The 19049-nt window shown below is 35.1% G+C and overlaps 1 protein-coding gene across 1 annotated transcript in view; it reads left to right on the plus strand.

The window, feature by feature from the left end:
• The window catches only part of LOC126819809 (uncharacterized), a 117057-nt gene that overhangs the window by 66092 nt on the left and 31916 nt on the right, over positions 1-19049 (plus strand). The window contains exons 52-79 of the mRNA XM_056100271.1: positions 154-288; positions 612-935; positions 1172-1339; positions 1714-1824; positions 2623-2808; positions 3426-3641; positions 4079-4360; positions 4493-4732; positions 4888-5154; positions 5594-5773; positions 6007-6114; positions 6305-6574; positions 6813-7022; positions 7360-7659; positions 8052-8207; positions 9050-9232; positions 9742-9903; positions 10142-10351; positions 10786-10965; positions 11078-11350; positions 11957-12091; positions 12587-12943; positions 13655-13819; positions 15228-15350; positions 15827-16001; positions 17726-17901; positions 18364-18555; positions 18669-18890. Coding sequence (XP_055956246.1) covers positions 154-288; positions 612-935; positions 1172-1339; positions 1714-1824; positions 2623-2808; positions 3426-3641; positions 4079-4360; positions 4493-4732; positions 4888-5154; positions 5594-5773; positions 6007-6114; positions 6305-6574; positions 6813-7022; positions 7360-7659; positions 8052-8207; positions 9050-9232; positions 9742-9903; positions 10142-10351; positions 10786-10965; positions 11078-11350; positions 11957-12091; positions 12587-12943; positions 13655-13819; positions 15228-15350; positions 15827-16001; positions 17726-17901; positions 18364-18555; positions 18669-18890 — 5706 coding nt within the window. The remainder of the gene's footprint in view (positions 1-153; positions 289-611; positions 936-1171; positions 1340-1713; positions 1825-2622; positions 2809-3425; positions 3642-4078; positions 4361-4492; positions 4733-4887; positions 5155-5593; positions 5774-6006; positions 6115-6304; positions 6575-6812; positions 7023-7359; positions 7660-8051; positions 8208-9049; positions 9233-9741; positions 9904-10141; positions 10352-10785; positions 10966-11077; positions 11351-11956; positions 12092-12586; positions 12944-13654; positions 13820-15227; positions 15351-15826; positions 16002-17725; positions 17902-18363; positions 18556-18668; positions 18891-19049) is intronic.

Raw genomic sequence — 19049 nt, forward strand, 5'->3', positions numbered from 1 at the left:
TTTTTATATCCAGATTAAGAACATACAAAGTTAAGACAAATTTGTGCATGGTGTACAATTACGATCTATGGGGGTGACATGGCAGATAAATAACAAGAAATAATTTGAATTTTTGTATATGCCCTTATTGACATTTCATTATGTGTTCACTAGGTGAATGTGACGCAGGATATTATTGTGAAAGCTCATCAAACTCTAGCACTCCTAATGATGGTGTAACAGGAGATATATGCCCACCCGGTTTCTATTGTCCCGTAGGTTCATCAATACCATTACCATGTGAAGATGGTAAGATAATGATTTAGATTATTAAACTCTAGCATCACTATTTATATAAATAAAGAAAAGATTGAAGCATGCTTCAGTTTCTGGATGTTTTAATTATTATAATGCTGAGTTTTATTATTTGTTTTTATACTACTGTTAATTTGTATTAAAGGTTATTACACTACTGTTAATTTGTATTAAAGGTTATTACACTATTGATTTGTACTAAAGGCTAATACACTGTTCATTTGTATTAAAGGTTATTACACGGTTAATCTGTATTAAAGATTATTACCCCGTAAATTGTATTAAAGGTATTATGCTACTGTTAATTTGTATTAAAGGTACATATATGAACCACACCTTGGCTAACGAATGTGATCCATGTCCAGCAAGATATTATTGTGTTAACAAAGATCATCCCGACCCTTGTCCTAAAGGTCGATTCTGCCCACCAGTAACTGGCTTTAACATGTCTCTATGTCCGAGTGGTACCTATAATCCTACAGAGATGTTGATGGAAGAATCAGAATGTAGTCATTGTGATGGAGGATATTATTGTGATGTACCGGGATTAATCAACACAACAGCCAAATGTGCACCAGGATATTATTGTCAAAGCGGTGTGAATACTGCTGCACCAAATAATAACAATACTGGATTTGGTGGTAATTATATCATTTTTTAAGACATAACCGATCTGTCATATGCAAAATTTAACTTTGAAATTATTGACAATTTACAAACCTGAATATTTCCAGTAGTTTTTGCAAACCACAAAAGCAACTTGCTTCCATTGCTCTTCAGTCAGGTTTGGTAAACATGAAATTAATGCACAATATGTATCTCTTGTTGGTTTGATTGACATTCAGTGTTTATCTTTCTGTTCATTGTGCTGTTTCAGGTGAATGTCCAGTTGGTCACTATTGTCCAGAAGGAACAATAAATCCTATAGGTTGTGATGCTGGAACTTATACTGATATCACACATCAAGCCGTCTGCTTCTCATGTCCTGCTGGTTATTATTGTCTAGCTAACTCTACTACATATATATCTACACCTTGTCCTACAGGTAAACATTCAATACATCTTTTATTATTTTGTAGTAATTATCACTTTCAACTGGAAAAGACATTTTTAGATTTATACAATATCATTGAAAATGACCCTAAGTCCAAGAAATGGCCTATGTAGAACAAAGCCTTCTGCATGATTAACCATTAAAACTACCATAGCTTTTATTGTGTTTGACTCATAAATTTCTGTATCTCAATGATGGATTGGCGAATTTGTCTCGAATTTTTCAAAATCAAACTATAATCAAGTTCTTTAAAAATTAATTATCATCCAAATAGAATTTGCTGATATATTTCTCTGTGGATAAGAGAGTTATTGAAGCCCAATATTTCATGAAATGTTCCATTTTGTTTTCTCTTCCATTTTCAGGAGCGTATTGTCTTATTGGTACCCAGACAGCCCGACAATATCCGTGTCCGTCAGGAACTTACAATAATCAGACACATGGAGATAATATGTATGATTGTCTACCTTGTCCAGGTAATATATAGGGGATGCTCAATTTTCAGTCTGCAATGTTCCGAATTGACGGAATTGCAATCGTGTGATGCGGAATTCAGTCCTCTCACTGATGTGGTGTGAGTAGAATCGTGACGTAATAAAACACTACGAATATGTTTCAGCTGTCATGGTTGGTTGAGATATTTTCATATGCCGTCGGTGCTTGTGTTTAAATTCTAAAAAATAATTTGTATGTATTAGAAAAATAAATAAAGACGTTTGACGTATTTGTAAGTAAAACTTATTTCATATTTAGTGTAAATGGCTTGATGTGTGATATCAGTATCAGTATGAGTAAAACAGACCAAATGCTTAGCCTTCTTTGCCTCTTGTCATATTACAGCCATTTCATATTTCATTCTCTTCATTTTAAAAAGTACCATATCAATCAAAGCAGGAATGTGGACGTATATGCGTTAGCGATGCTCTAGTTGGGTTTGACAGAATTCAATTCTGGAATATTCAGTCGAGCATCACCATTTCTTAAAATAAATTGAATGTAAATTTTATTAATCACTTTGACTATATGAAGATTTATGTTCTTTGAAGTACTGGAAAGCATTAGATTGGCTCATAGTGGTTTTGTTGGGGACTGAGTCGAGTAACTGTTGCACTGTAGATCATTAGGGTTAAACACCACTCCCCACTTTCTTCCCCTTAAATTTATCAAATGTTTACTGAGTGTATATGTATTAACAAAATGTGCTATAAAACTGTCTAAATGTTTATCATTATTTGTTTTTGTTGACTTTTCCATTATCTGTCTTTAAATTCTAGGTGGTGAATATTGTAGTGGCGATGGTTTAGCTGAACCAACAGGACAATGTGCTGAGGGATGGTTTTGTTCTGGTGGAGCATTTACAGATAAACCATCACCCATAGTTAATACTACTGATGATTATAGTATTAATACCACCTGCCCCCTCTTCTCTAGAAATAATACAGGAGGTATCTGTACACCAGGTAATATATTAATCATTGTATTTGAATCCATACATGGAATCCACGGCGGCTCAGTGGGTAGGTGTTGGCTAGCTAACCTGGAGGTCCAATGCTCGATCATGGTATTAGCCGATAAAGTTTCTTTCGGCATGATATCCGCTTGTCAGACAAAGGACCTGGCAAGTAACAATGCCTAGTCATTTGGATGGGACAAAAAACAAGGTCCTGTATGCACGCTTGTGCACCAGAAAATCCTTGACAGTTGGAATTTGTAAGAAGAGTAGGCCATAGTGCTGCAGGGTGTATGCCTGTCTTCATTAGCCCAGTTGGTGCAGAAAAGTAGGACGTTAGACCCCATTTCATTTCATGTCACACAAAATCAAAATCTAAAGTTATTGTACTAGAACTAAATTATCGTAGTCTGACTGTCAAAATTTAATAGAAATAAAAATATGTGTTGTAAAATCATGGTCCAGTCACTACTCACACCATGTCTGGTATTAGACCTGAAATATATTGTTTAAAGATCTTGATTATAAAAAGTACTGCTATTATTAACTTAAAGCTTTTGAAAAACACTAGTGTCTATTTCAAGGATTTATAAGCTACTTGTTTCTCAACTTATCTTTTTATTATAGGTACATATTGTCCACTTGGTAGTTCTCAACCAGTACCATGTCCATTAGGTCAGTACTGTGAAATACATGCTCTGTCTAGTCCATCTGGTGATTGTCATGCTGGTTATTTCTGTAATGGTAGTTCTATAGTTCCTAATCCACAACCATGTTCTAACGGTCATTATTGTACAAACGGTACAACTGTAGAAGCACCTTGTCCACCCGGAACTTATTCAGGTCAGTATAAATCATTGTCATTGACAACTATTGTAAGCTCAGTAGATAAAATCTTATGTAGTAATACTGAAGTCCTGTGTACAAACAAGAGCCCTAGATAGTTGTCATTCAAAATAAGTGTAGGCCGTAGTGCTGCTGTCCAAGCCCAAATTTCCCTCATAACCAACTATATGGCTTACGTCTGTCTTAATTACACTAGTTGGTACTGAAAAGATTACGTCGAAAACTGGTTTCATTTAGTTTCCAAACTAATCTCAAGTATCCATCTTTAAACATTGTTATTATTTGTAATTGGTATTCATATTCCATCTATTGAAATAACTAAATTGTTTAGTATTCATATTTCATCTTTATATAATTTGTTTGATATTTATGTTTCAACTTTTGATATATGTAGTAATCTGTTTGATATTTATATTCCATTTGAAATAATATAGATCGTGAAGGCAATGTTAATATCAGTGATTGTCAGCCATGTAGTGCAGGATTCTATTGTCAAGAATTTGGATTATCAACACCAAATGGTGCATGTGATGCTGGTTATTTCTGTCCAGAAGGTCAAGCATCTCCAAGACCTGTAGATTTAGCCTGTAGTCCAGGTCACTTCTGTTTGTCGGGTAGTTGGAATCAAACAGGCTGTCCATCGGGAACATTCCAGCCTCACTGGAAGAAAAGTGATTGTGATGTCTGCCCAGCTGGTTCTTACTGTAAGGCTTTTGGTAAGTTATAGTATTTATTCCTTTTTCAGAAATAGATTTTGGAAAAGGTAGTTGGTTTTCTAATAAGGCTGAAAACTCTTTATTATTTGAGTATTTATTCTACTATTTTTTCTCTCAATTAAACTTTTGCAGGAGATTATGAAACACTAGATGATGCAAATATTACCTCTTCTGGTAACTTCTCTGGAAGGTATCGAAGTTACAGAGGCGTTTCGGTGCCAACAATTTGTGCTGCTGGTTCCTATTGTCCAGATGGTACAAAACATGACAAAGAATATCTTTGTCCTAAGGGTAGTTATAGCAACAAGACAGGAATATCCAGTGATACTCAGTGTACACCATGTGATCCAGGGTCTTATTGTTCAGGAGAAGGTATGCTTTGCTTCTGTTCTACTTATTATTGATCAGATAGTTACTCTCACATTAATATTCAATTTACTAGATAATTAAAATTATTATGACATTTGATAACTCAGTCTAATTTTAAGTTCAAGTTGTTGAGAATAAAACTCTATTGTTTTTTCTAGGTAATAGAGAAACCACAGGATTATGTACGTCTGGTTATTTCTGTACACTAGGAGCTTATAATTCAACACCAACTGATGGTGTTACAGGAGATATCTGTCCGATGGGAAAGTATTGTCTAGCAGGAACTATCAATGGCGTAGGTTGTCCGATTGGTACTTTCAGTAATATAACAGGTCTACTGGCAGACACAGATTGTCAGAAATGTACCCCAGGTCATTATTGTAGTAGAACAGGTTTAATATCCGAGTCAGGGACATGCTGGGCTGGTAAGTGAATTCTTTGTTTGATCAAGATTAAACTGAAAACAATCACTCTTAAGGTTCAAAATATGCCCTGAAATTAATGAATACGTCATCATCACTACTTCCAAAATGACATTTATGTGACTCGCAGACATTAACAAGTAATGATGAATTGCATTATGTTCTTCAAAATTTAGTTTCTATTAGATATCAACTACATGCAAGTATCAACAAGAAATAGGGTGGTCTTATCCCAAATGCGATAAACACCATTCAAAAATTAAATTATATTTACTTTTTAATATAAATTAAATATTGTTGAAAATACAAATTAGACATTTTGTAGTTTCAGTGTTTATTTTACCTCGGAAAGCATTTTTGGATTTATTTTTAAAACAATGGTGTATTTTTGTGTGAAGTCTGCATGTATTCATGTAATAATAAATGATGGTTGTTGTTATAGGATATTACTGTAGCTTGAGCTCAGAAGAACCAGATCCAGTAGGTAAACTATATGGTGATAAATGTACAGCTGGAAACTATTGTCCTAATGGTACAGCATCTCCGAACCCATGTCCTCCAGGAACATTCTTAGATCAAATTGGCCTCGGTGATGAAAGTGACTGTATTCGTTGTAGTGCAGGTGGGTGTATATATATAGTTGTTATTCATTAAGCAATTAGCCTATCAACAGTAGGAATTATGTCGTGGTGAAAATGTTAAAATCTATGACAGTAATGTTAATCCAGAAAATGACTATCTGAATTTGTTTGAACTTCTCTTTTCAAAAGTAAATCTAATATAATTTTTAAGATTTCTGTGTTAATATTCAAAACTCTTCAAATTGTATCCTACTTTCTATTATTTTTTAAATAGGATCGTATTGTGAAAGTTGGGGTCAGACCAATATAACAGGATTATGTTCTGCTGGATATTACTGTACATCAAGAGCAAATAACTCTAATCCAACAGATGGTAATACAGGTGAGAAAATGTTGTTTAAACATTTTTTATTTATTAACACTTTTAAAGGATGAAAAAGTTTAATTTTCCTCAATAATTTTGAAATGTTCAGATATTTTTCTATTTTGATACTGGAATATCTCTCTACAAATGCTATTTAATGACATATGCCCAAGTATGAAAAACAATATTCTTTTTATCTTTTCTTCAGGTAATATTTGTCCTATTGGTCATTTCTGTGAGGAGGGGTCAGTTTCTCCTGGTCCATGTCAAAATGCCACATACATGAATCACACTGGAGCATCCAGCTGTTATATCTGTCCAGAAGGTCATTACTGTGTCAGCAGAGAAAGTGCAGATATCTGTAGTCAAGGTTACTACTGTCCACAAGGTACTGGAGCAGATCTACAACCATGTCCAACCGGCACTTTTGGAAATGCCTCAGGTCTCATCAATGAATCCCAATGTACTCCATGTAGAGGTAAATTCAGTTTACATGACAATATGAGATCATCTGAACAGTTTTGTATTGTTGTTAAAAACTTTCCATTGATAAATAATTACGGGTAAAATCATTTTACTTGAAATTATAAATTAGTTGAAGTTTTGTATTGTTGTTAAAAAATTGTCACTAGTTTTTTTAAATTGATATTTGATTGAATTCAAGAATATAACTGTTTAGTTAATGAGGTTTTAAAATTGCTGCCTCTATCTTGCAGGAGGTGATTATTGTGGAACACCAGGGTCATCAGATACAGATGGACAATGTCAAGCTGGATATTATTGTGAGTTTGGTGTGGATGTAGCTGCACCATCAGACTCATCACCTCATAAAGGTTTAGGTGGAGAATGTCATCCAGGTTCATATTGTCCTACAGGTTCAACACAACCAGTGCCATGTCCTGCCGGAACTTATACATCAGTTAAAAGTAAGTTTTTGTATCTTTATTTATTTCAGACTAAAACAATAAAAAATAATCTTTATAATGACCCGAAATGAATTGATAACATGAAAGAGCAGTATATTAGTGTGTATATCCATCAATACAAAGATATAAGATAGTATAATAATTCAGAGTTTGTAGGGGGAACATGTCAAAGTAAACTGCATTCCGTTCAGTTTTCATCCTTATCAAATTTAGTCAACATCCAAGTTTTCATTTCCATTAAGTGGCTGTCTATGGCAGTTGTATGGGCATATTTCAACACTTTGTGCGTCTGTTTTTTTTTTATTTTGCTCATCATGAACTGTTTTAATGATTTCAGGAAAGGGATCATGTGATGTCTGTCCTGGAGGATATTATTGTACAGCCAATACAAGTGATCCTTACAGCTCACCATGTCCTAGTGGTCACTACTGTCCACCCGGTACACAATATGATGTCCAGTATAAATGTCCACAAGGAACCTATAATTCTGACACTACTAAAAGTTCAGCTACAGCATGTTTAATGTGTCCATCTGGTCAGTATTGTAGTGGACAAGGTAACAGTCAACCATCAGGGAACTGTAGTGCTGGTTGGTTCTGTTCTGGTGGAGCTACACATTCTCAACCTATTATCTATGGTTAGTAGGAAATTGTATTTTAGGCAGCTGTAAACTAGCATAATAGACTCTGTATGTCATTAGCTTTATTAGCAAAAAAAATCAAATTTTCCATGACTTGATCCACACTAAAATGTACTCAAATATCAAGAAATTGAATATCAACTGTCGATAATCCCTTAGTTTGGATTCATTTGGATCATAAAGAGCCCATTAAAAGATTCAGTGGATGCATTGGTTGCAGATTTTTCAGTTCATCATATCTTAGTTAAAAATTTTCTATGGATAAGATAATTTATTAAAATTGGATTAATGTGATTTACTTGCTTATGAAGTATTGTTCAAGACATACCATGGGCAAAAGTTTAAATGAATTGATATGTTGTTGATATAAAGTTATTTCTTATTGATAGGTAATTATACAGTAAATGATATGTGTACCTGTCCAGAGTTTAATATAACAGGTGGAAGATGTATACCAGGTACATATTGTCCTCAAGGATCATCAGCACCTGTCAACTGTGATGCTGGTTCTTATTGTGATGATTACCAACTATCAACGCCCAAAGGTAATACTTAACAGAATTTTAAGGTCATCCTCCACTTGTCAGGTGAGGTGCCATTAGGTCGAAAACCATGTCCACTTTGTCGTGCATATAAAGAACCATTAACTGTTGGAAATCGAAGAAGAGTGGGTGCAAATGCCAATGTCCAGGCAAGATTACCCTACCTTGCACGTAATCATGAAAATTAGAAATTATCATCTTTCTCTCGAATGACTTTAGTATTGCATTACAAGACAATAAACACCTTTTCATTCCATAACTTACTTTAATTGCTAATGCAGTTATGGAATTATTCATCAAATGTTTGTGTAATGATGTTGTTGCCTTTCCACCAAACTGATCATTATGTATGTATGGAAATTATATTTTAGTACTTGTCAAATAGTTGTGATAGCAATACCCTGAGGAGTTATCGCTTTAATAAAGTATTAAAGATACATTATGTAAGATTTAGATAAAGAACTAGCCATTCTTGCTATAATAGTTTGAAAGTAGATGATGTAAAATGAATAATTTGAAAATTTCATTCAAATTACTCTATTGCAAGCGAAGATATTAGCCTTTGAAGGTTTGACAGACATGTGCAATAATTTCAACCACCGTACTGGTTGATCGAAGCTAAGTCTCTGTCCTCCATATTTGATTAAATCAAAGTATCGCTGAACCATTCTAATCTATTTAATGTCAAAGAAATCTAGTGCCATCGAGAGTTGATTAAGGCCTGGATCAGTTAATTAATGTCTAATTAATACTTTAGAAAACATTTCAGGCCTAAAGAAAGACCTGCAATAGGCAGATTTAGCTCTTGCATAATGCATGTTTAAATATTGACTCATTTTTAACAGGACTATGTAAAGCTGGATATTTCTGTCCAAGTGGTCAGAATGTGCCTGATCCAACAGAATTTATATGTTTAAGTGGACATTATTGTGGAGAAGGTACAGCCACACCTACTGCTTGTCCTATAGGAACATTCTCTAACTCGACCGGTAATACTAATATTACTGATTGTAAACCATGTACACCAGGTAAGATATTACTTTACCAACTAAACTCTAACACTACTGATAATATTAATGTACACCATGTAATATCAAACTCTGCTAGGAACATTGATTTTACCAATTGTAAATCTTTACATGAAAAGTGTTGGTAATACTGATTTTACCAACTGTAAACCATGTACACCAGGTAAAATTTCTTTCTGTTTGAAACACCGATATTACCATTTGTATATATTGTACATACCGGTAAGTTAAAATCTAACAGTATCAATAATACTGATATGAACAAATGTAAAGCATGTACACCAGTTAAAATCAAACTACCCACAACACTGATATTACCATCTGTAAATCATATACACCAGGTAAAACCTAATTCTGCTGGTATACCAGTATGACCATATCTTCCAGGACCAGATAACATCTAACTCAGCTGGTAATACCAGTAGTACCATATACTCCAGGACTAGGTAACCCTATTATTAATCTGTATTTAAATTTCAAGTTGTTAGTAAAGTTCTGTATATTTCTAGGATTCTACTGTGATGGATTAGGATTAGTTGAAGTTACCAATCCTTGTAATGTTGGTTATTATTGTCCAGAAGGTCAGATAACATCAAGTCCTGTTAGTTATATTTGTCCTAAGGGATTCTATTGTCCTGTAGGATCAGATCAACCCATAATATGTGAGAGAGGTAAAACAATGCTTACATCTTACTTTCAAACGATTTTTGGTGTTGACAAACTTGCTACATCATATATTATTTTACTGCTTAATTAACTATAATTAGCATTAGTGTTCTATTTATTTCTTCAATACCGGTAGCATACTTAAAAAAAACAAATTGAAGTATTTGATGAAAGTTTTTCATGTTTTTCTCTGCTCATACACATAACAAATACATAATGATAAATATCTGATTCTGTTGACAGGAAAGTACCAGTTTGCATTTGGTCAGTCTAGTTGTGACTCTTGTCCATCCCGGTTTTATTGTGACCCATATGAAATGGGTAATACTACTGGTATTATTGATCCTGTAGAATGCCCTGTTGGTCATTACTGTCCTACTGGTACAGGTTATAAACAACAGAACCCATGTCCACCTGGTACATTTAGCAATACACCAGGATTTGAATCAAGTGGTAAGTTTTAGCTTTTTATACAAATCATTAGAGGGGGTTTGTTGGTTATAATATGGTCTAATTCGTTTGCTTTAGATCATACGGTATATTATTGAATCAAGTGAAGAGGTTAAAATCCCAAGCGAATTATTAAAATAATGTGTTAGTCCTGAAATAACCTAGTTTATGTCAAGTGGGCATTGAACCACATGTCAAAAGTATGGTGAAAGAACCAAGGAAATGATAGCTTGATACAAATATCACCTTGGTAGTATATGACTGTGAACAAATAACAGAAAGGAGATTATAACCCAGTTTTGATTGGATTGGGATAAGCCTTGCTTACTTATGGAAGACTGTCTTCCATAATTACTTATCTACAACCCACTCCTCCACACACTCCCACAACCCCCAAATAATGAACAACGATATAATTATAATGATCTGTGTTTTAGTTGAATGTTCAGAATGTAGTTACGGTTATTACTGTGCTCAGTCTGGTTTAACAGTACCAGAAGATAAATGTGCTGCTGGGTATTTCTGTCAAGGTGGTGCTAGTAGTCCAACACCAACAGATGGTACAACTGGTAATATCTGCCCTGTTGGTCTCTACTGTGAAGAAGGATCTGTTTATGGTAAGATAGAAAATAACTACTGTTACAATATCAATTATAATTCTAATAACCTTCAATGTAATTCTGTACTTTTGCATTTTATATTAACATATATATTGCCTACTTATTACAGGTACTGAATGTCCATTAGGAACATACAACAATTTTACTGGACTAAGATATGCTAATGAGTGCATACCATGTGATCCAGGTTACTATTGTCCATCACAAGGTTTAATAAAACCATATGAACAATGTACAGCCGGTTATTATTGTGAAATAGGTTCACCAGAACCTGCTCCTACTGCTAAACTTTATGGTTATCTTTGTCCTGTTGGTCACTATTGTCCACAGGGTACACCGTCACCAGTCCCTTGTATCAAGGGAACATATCAACCATCTGAAGGTAAGACCATTCTATCCTTTCTTGCTACCATTGTCTTAGCAAATTAGATTATTATAATAGTGCCATTTTCTCCTTTTGGTTCCTTTTGTTAAGTGGCATACAGTCCTTCTGCCTTGTCTATAGAAATACACCTGTTAGAATCTGCTTCCTAATGAACAACATAGCAAGAACAAGCTTGAATCTTAATATTCCTGCACTTACATAACTCAGAGGCGGATCCAAGGGGGGGGCGCGAGTCACATGTTCAACTGGCTTTTTTGCTCGATTTTAAGGCTTTAGCAACGGTTTCCGAACTTTTACTTAGACGAAAATATCAGCCAAATAGCTCTTGGAATGGCTACAGATGCAAGGAAATGGCGGATAGTTTTCTTGGGCCCCCCCCCCCCCCAACCCCTCTCGACGGCGTGCCCCGTCTCCGCAGTCAGTGCCCTCATTTTCTGGCGCCCCCCCCCCCCTTTTCAAAATTCCTAGATCCGCCCCTGTAGCTGCCCAGCAGAACAGACAGAAAGAATACAGGAACATCAACATTTTCTGAATCAGTGGAACAAAGATATGGAATCAAATATTATATAAGTTATAACATGTATTGTTTATGTATTATTACAGGAAAGAAGAGTTCTAGTTCATGTGTTAATTGTGATCCAGGTTATTATTGTTTAGAAGAAGGTAATAGTACTGTAACAGGGCAGTGTATGCAAGGATTTTATTGTACCAGTAAAGCACAAGTACCAAATCCTACAGGTATGTCTCTAAATCTTGCTACGAACACCTTTCAATCTTTTAAATATTATTTTACAGTCCATCATCAATGGCTCAGTATACATTATTAGTACTCACGAATATTCTTATTGCAATACTTTTTGAACTGATATGTTAGTATTCATCATTCAATGTCAATTAAAACAAGTAGAATATTTACTACTTGTTTGAATTTAGAAATCTGAAAATGCATCGGAAAAAATCCCAAAATTGATTTTATAAATTAAAGTTGATTCTTTAAACAGCATTTCAATTACATTAGAAATAGTAAAACCAGCATTCGATGTCTACTAATTCTGAAGTTTTTTTTGGAATATAATGTGACCAGTCTAATTTTTAATGAGCTCTACATACAAATAGCATACAAAATTTACTATGTCTTAGCTCCATTTCCTATTTAAGATGTATATTTGTATTATAAAACAAATGAAATTATTATAATTTAAGCTAATAAATGAAATATATCTTTCTCTGTAGATGGTACAACCGGTGATATCTGTCCTGTTGGTCACTATTGTCCAGTCGGTTCGGACCGACCTTTGACCTGTCCTCCAGCCACCTTCATGAATCATACAGGAGCAGATGTCTGTGACCCATGTCCAGAAGGATATTATTGTACCAAGAACGATGAAGCCACACCCTGTCCCCAGGGTTTCTACTGCCCACCTGGTACAGGTGGTAGTTATTATCCTTGTCCAGTAGGCACCTTTGGAGCTAATCAGAAATTGACCAATGAATCTGAGTGTAGTTTATGTACAGGAGGATTGTACTGTGCCACACCTGGTTTATCAGCACCAACCAATCCATGTCAAGAAGGATTCTACTGTGTTTCTGGTAATTTTTCTTTTATGTTTAAAAAAAGAATAAATAAGAGTTGAAAAGATTCTCTTAAATGAAGTTAGTAAATATGTTCTTCTTATCCCAGACACATAATGCCTCTGGTCTTTGAAGTCCTATTAACTATTGATTGGAGACTGTATCCTATGATCTTTGAAGTCCTATTAACTATTGATTTGGAGACTATATCCATTGAAGGCATAAAACTATGATCGTGGAATCCAATTCTATTTTCAAATGTGTAGATATTGCTATTTCAAGTAAATATCACTAACCAACAGGTGAAAGGTACTCAAGTGGAATGACTAATAATTAATTGCTTAGTGACTAAAGCTCACTAACCTGAAGGTTGGGGCCTTGATCACGACGTTGGCAGAGAAAGCCATCTGTGATTTTTCAGCATAGTGCAGGATGGAGATCCTGGTAAAGAACAATGTCCAGTTGTGTTGATATTACAGAAACCGAGGTTCTGTGTACACATTTGTGTCCATGTAAAAGAGCAATTAACAGTTTTAGTTTGATGAAGAGTAGGTGGAAACACTACTATCAAAGCAAAATTTCCCACATAGCACACTGGTCTTCATTAGCCTGTTTATTGTAGAAAAGTAAAACTTTAAGTAAACCCTATTTCATTTCATTTAATAGTAGTTATTGACTAGCACAATTTATTAATTTTGCTAATGATGAATAATTATTGTTTTGTTAAAGGTGTAAATGTGGCCACACCAAACAGTGGTATTTCTCATACTGGTGTGGGTGACCGATGTCCAGCAGGATTTGAATGTCCACTCAATTCAACCTATCCTATACCTTGTAATCCAGGTCAATATTCACCAACAGATACTGCGTCTGCTTGTCTTGTATGTCCTGAAGGTAAAGAAGATTTCATATAAATATCATCCAAATTGTTTGTATTAAGAGCAATAAGAAATGCTCTATTTGTAAAGTGTTTAGCTAAGTCTTCTCCAACATTATATCAGAATTGTAATTTTTTGTGCATACAATCTCTGAAACTAGTAGGGTGCCCCATGCAGCGAAAATTTTCTCTACTGAAAGTTGAACTCAACACGGCGAATGTGCACACGTAAGTGGCTTGTCTCGAAGTGATTTCTGGCTAGTCACGTAGTACGATAACATTCGTATGAGTCTATAAATAGCCATCGCACGTGAAATTCTCTACATATCTATCATCTATTACAGCCGTAAAAATCCATTGTTGACGATTCTGAATAGCAGTAATATTTAACTTTTTGGTTATTACAGCAGCTTGAGAAATTGCGTTTGTTTTATTTTTTAAATTGCTTTATCATTAACTATACCGTTAGGAGCGGCATCTTTTGGTTTAGTACAAATAATATCTCTGAAACACTCAGGTTAGGCAAGAACATGATACTAGCAGTAGTTTCATTTTACTTTTACAAGGTTCTTAAAACAATTGTTGAGTTGCCTAACGTGTGTGTTTCTAAATTCAATTTCTTGTTCCAGCTTTCTGTTATGTTTCGTAAAAAAAAGTAGTCTTGATTATCCTGACATGTCAATCAGACGGGGAATGGTCGGTGGACTGGTTAAGTGAGACTTATTTCAAAACAAGAGCATGTAACCTATTTTTTTTACTCAAAAGTGCCCAGATGTTATGGCCGACACCCGTAACCATTTTTCAGTCTGTTTTTTATTGATGATTAAATGGTCATAGCTTAATAAGTAAAACATGACCTTTTATTTAGTGACTTTTAATGTGTGAAACTGATTTAAGACTTGGTATATATATAAATATTTTGGTGTAATTGTCGAGATAATTGGAGATATTTATTTATGGTGGGTCACCCTACAACTAGTTCTGTTCTTTTGCAAAATCTTCAGGCTTAAGGAGATATCACAGACAAGTCTTATTTTTCATTTTTATTATCTTAGCTGTTCCCTTTATATAGTCGTTGGGGACTCAAGTACAGGAGGAGTCAAGTGTCAAGAAAGCCGCTTAAGACTTGCTGTTATAAAAATATGTATATGCATAGACTCTATAAACTCCTAACCCTTATTTTGCGATCAAAATATAATAAAATCTCTTAGTCCTTTTAATTAGTCTTTAATTTGCTTGATGGTGCGGAAAAAATGGCCAGGCCTCTAATTCCGGGAACTGATCGACTCCTCCACGAAAGGCTTCCCACTTTTTTTTATATGTATGTAATATAAATACATTATTGTATACATGTATGTAATATAAATATTTATTTTTTAACAGGACATTATTGTATACATGTATGTAATATATATATTATTTCAGGATATTATTGTGAGAATCAAACAGTGACACCTGTAATATGCCCTGTTGGACACTACTGTCCACCTGCTACACAGTTTGATGTACAATATCCTTGTCCACAGGGTACCTTTAATAATGACACTGGTGAGTATACGGTACACTTATAAAACATTATTATCCTTACCCCTTTCAACCTAGACGATAAATGCAAATTATTTTTCAAGAATCCGTTACTGTGATCAACCATTGACGAGGGAAATATCCCAAAATATAGGAGGTTGGATGGCCGAATGGTTAGCATGTGTGCGCTGTATCATAAGGTCTGTCATTGAGTCAACTGTCGTGGTTTCGATTCCCCAGTTATACGTGACAAGGAGTAGGGTCGCCTGTCCAAACTTGTGGGTTTTCTCAGGGTGCTCTTGTTCCTCTCACTGCTAAAGACCCATACGCGCAAGCAAATTATTGAAATAAAATTCAAACCATATGTTAGTCCCAAAATGACCTAGTTTGTATCGCGTGGACGTTAAACCCCATTTCTCTCTCTCTGTTATATAGGAGGTGGTAATGCTTATGTATTTTATATAGCAAGTAGTAATGTTGTTTATATATATTTTAAACAGGAAGTGGTAATGAGACAACAGATTGTTTAGAATGTCCACCTGGTTATTATTGTCAAGGTGTAGGTAATAATAATCCTACTGGGCTCTGTGATCCAGGTTTCTTCTGTGCTGCGAAATCTTACCAAAAACGACCATATGACCCAGGATTCCTCACTAGTCTTAATGGGACTTCAAGGTAAAATATTTATTACCACATATACTGTATTTTACTGGGCATGAGTGTATGTGGAATATCAGTTGAATAATAACATTTTTGTACCTAATATTAATTACTGTAATGTAAAATAAGTCACTAAATCTGGGACTAACTTGCGTGATGTATCAAATTTTGTTCTTGTTTCATTTGAATTGGTTTCTTTTTCAGAATGTCCGATAAATATTAAAAAAAAAAGACTGTTTGTTGATCAATAATGAAGTAGAAAACCTCGTGAGACATGTGAAATTAAGGGTACAATAACTGAAATGAAAGTAGAAATCTAGCGAGACACGTGAAATTAACCAATGTAAACGTGCCGAATCTAACACGTCTGAAGATTCTATTTTGATGGCATATTCTCAGATTTATGATCATATTTTGAATGGGGTTTATGTTTTTATATAAATAAATAAACACACTAGAAAATTGTGACGCATATTTCGATTGGAATAATGTAAGTAGTTAATTCTTTTAGACGATAACGCGTGCTAGGGTCGATTGCGGTTTTTTAGCAGATGTCACTCGCTCATTGTGGTACAGCGACAATTACTGCCAAATAAATTTCGGGATGCAAGTCGAAACAGAGTATAAGACGAATGCCGGACTTCCGGCCCCGCTGAAAAATGTATCGAGTTATATCCCCCAAAATATGATAATTTTGAAGTAATTTGAAACAGGTACGGGTCGGCACGCTTTCATTCTATCGTATTACGACAACACACAATTTTGTATGAATATTACTGACATAAATTTGAATACCGTACGAGAATTAAATATGAAAAATAACCAGGTGCATCTATTTTTTATTACGTACTTGCAGGATACCCGGCTTCGCTCGGGGGTCATAACTCCGAAACCGAAAGTGGTAGACTAACGCCACCTGGCCTATGTTACTCCTCGGTCCGAGCTACCCCTATACCCCAAATTTCAGACTTGGGGCAGACCTAGTGTAGCCGCCAACCCCGACTTCGCTTGGGGGTCATAACTCCGAAACCGGAAGTGGTAGACTAACGCCACCTGGCATATGTTACTCCCCGGGCCGAGCTACCCCTATACCCCAAATTTCAGACTCGGGGTAGACCTAGTGTAGCCGCCCGAACAGACTGACTTCACTCGGGGGTCATAACTCCGAAACCGGAAGTGGTAGACTAACGCCACCTGGCCTATGTTACTCCCCGGTCCGAGCTACCCATATACACCAAATTTCAGACTCGGGCCAGACCTAGTGTAGCCGCCAACCCCGAACAGACTGGCTTCGCTCGGGGGTCATAACTCCGAAATCGGAAGTGGTAGACTAATGCCACCTGGCCCATGTTACTCCCCGGTCCTAGCTACCCCTATACCCCAAATTTCAGACTCGGGGCAGACCTAGTGTAGCCGCCAACCCCGAACAGACAGACAGACAAATGACAGTCACAAATATATATATATAGATAAACTAGAATATTTTTCTTTGCAATTGTCAAGAACATCAATGTTACTAAAAATAGAATATCAAACACCTAGTAATTATACAATTAGGTTTTATTTTTTTCAAGGAATTTATTTTTGAAATCAGATTTATTATCCCAAAGAAATAGATGTATAGCTATACGTCATGAAATGAAAATAAGTATTGATTTGAGATCAGTATGTGAATATTGATGGTTTAGAATGCATATATTTGATGGTAATAATAACTTTTTCTAATATTATAATTTCAGTGGTTTATATGCCAATGATACTTGTACACCAACGTGGGACTGTGTTTGTCCAGACTTCCATTTAACACGTGGTGGAATGTGTCCTATAGGATATTACTGTCCACGTGGTTCTAGTAAACCCAAGTCATGTGATGGTGGTAGATATTGTGCTTTACCTGGTTTAGAAACACCTACAGGTAACTATATTCCATTTATTGATATTAGAAATCTAGTCAAATATTTCAGTAGTACACCATTGTTAGGGTTTATATCATGAATCATATTACAAATGACAAAATTCCTGTTAATATTTCAATAAATGTTCACGTAATGTTCACGCAATGTTCACCAAATTTTCAATATCATAACAAAAAGAAACAGGTTCCCCCTATATAAAGCTGCAATGTGATAGAAGGCCAAATATGTAGCAAATATCAGGCCTGAAATTAATAGAATGTGAGCTTTAGATGGCAATAACTTACACTGATATCAATCCATTGTGATAATTTTTCAACTGATATACTTTTTCGCAATACTGTTTATTGTTTTTGACCTGAAAATCTATATATTCCATTTACTCTTGTCGGAAAATATAAACCATTTGAATAACTGTCATTTTTCACAGTGACTGATAAGTTTATTATATTGTATTTATTAAGGAAACTGTAGTATGGGATGGTATTGTAATGGTACTAGTGCTATACCTAATCAGTTTGAATGTCCAACTGGCCATTATTGTATAGAAGGGACAACAACACCTGAACCTTGTCCAACTGGAACCTTTGCCAATTCAACCCATGGTGGTCAGCTAGCTGATTGCCAGAACTGTACAGCAGGAATGTTCTGTCAGGGTAAGCTTTAATCATTTTCAGTATATAAAAAAGAATTGAAAATTCCTATAATGTTGTTAAAAACTGAGATGATAAATAATTTTGGGTCAATCATATTTGGTGTATATTTCTAGGTCTTGGAAATGTGATTCAAACAGATTACTGCGATGCTGGTTATTATTGTCCTGGAGGTCAGAGCTCGAGGACACCAGTAGATTATTTGTGTTTACCAGGACATTATTGTGAGAGAGGTTCTGCTATATCTGTTGTTTGTCCTAATGGTACCTATCAGTTAAACTCTGGCCAGAGTTATTGTGACGACTGTCCTGCTGGATACTTCTGTGATCCTAATGATGGTGAGTTGTCATAGTGTTGAAAATGCCCTTTGGGAATGCTTGAGTTGAATAATTCAAATATTTATACATAATTTAATGTCAAACATTGAATTGTGTGTAACTTGTAAAATATTAAAATGGGGGTACACGTGTTATAGAACTGAAAATAAAAAGGTTTTT

Source organism: Patella vulgata, chromosome 4, assembly GCF_932274485.2.
Source record: "Patella vulgata chromosome 4, xgPatVulg1.2, whole genome shotgun sequence".
Lineage (NCBI taxonomy): Eukaryota > Metazoa > Mollusca > Gastropoda > Patellidae > Patella > Patella vulgata.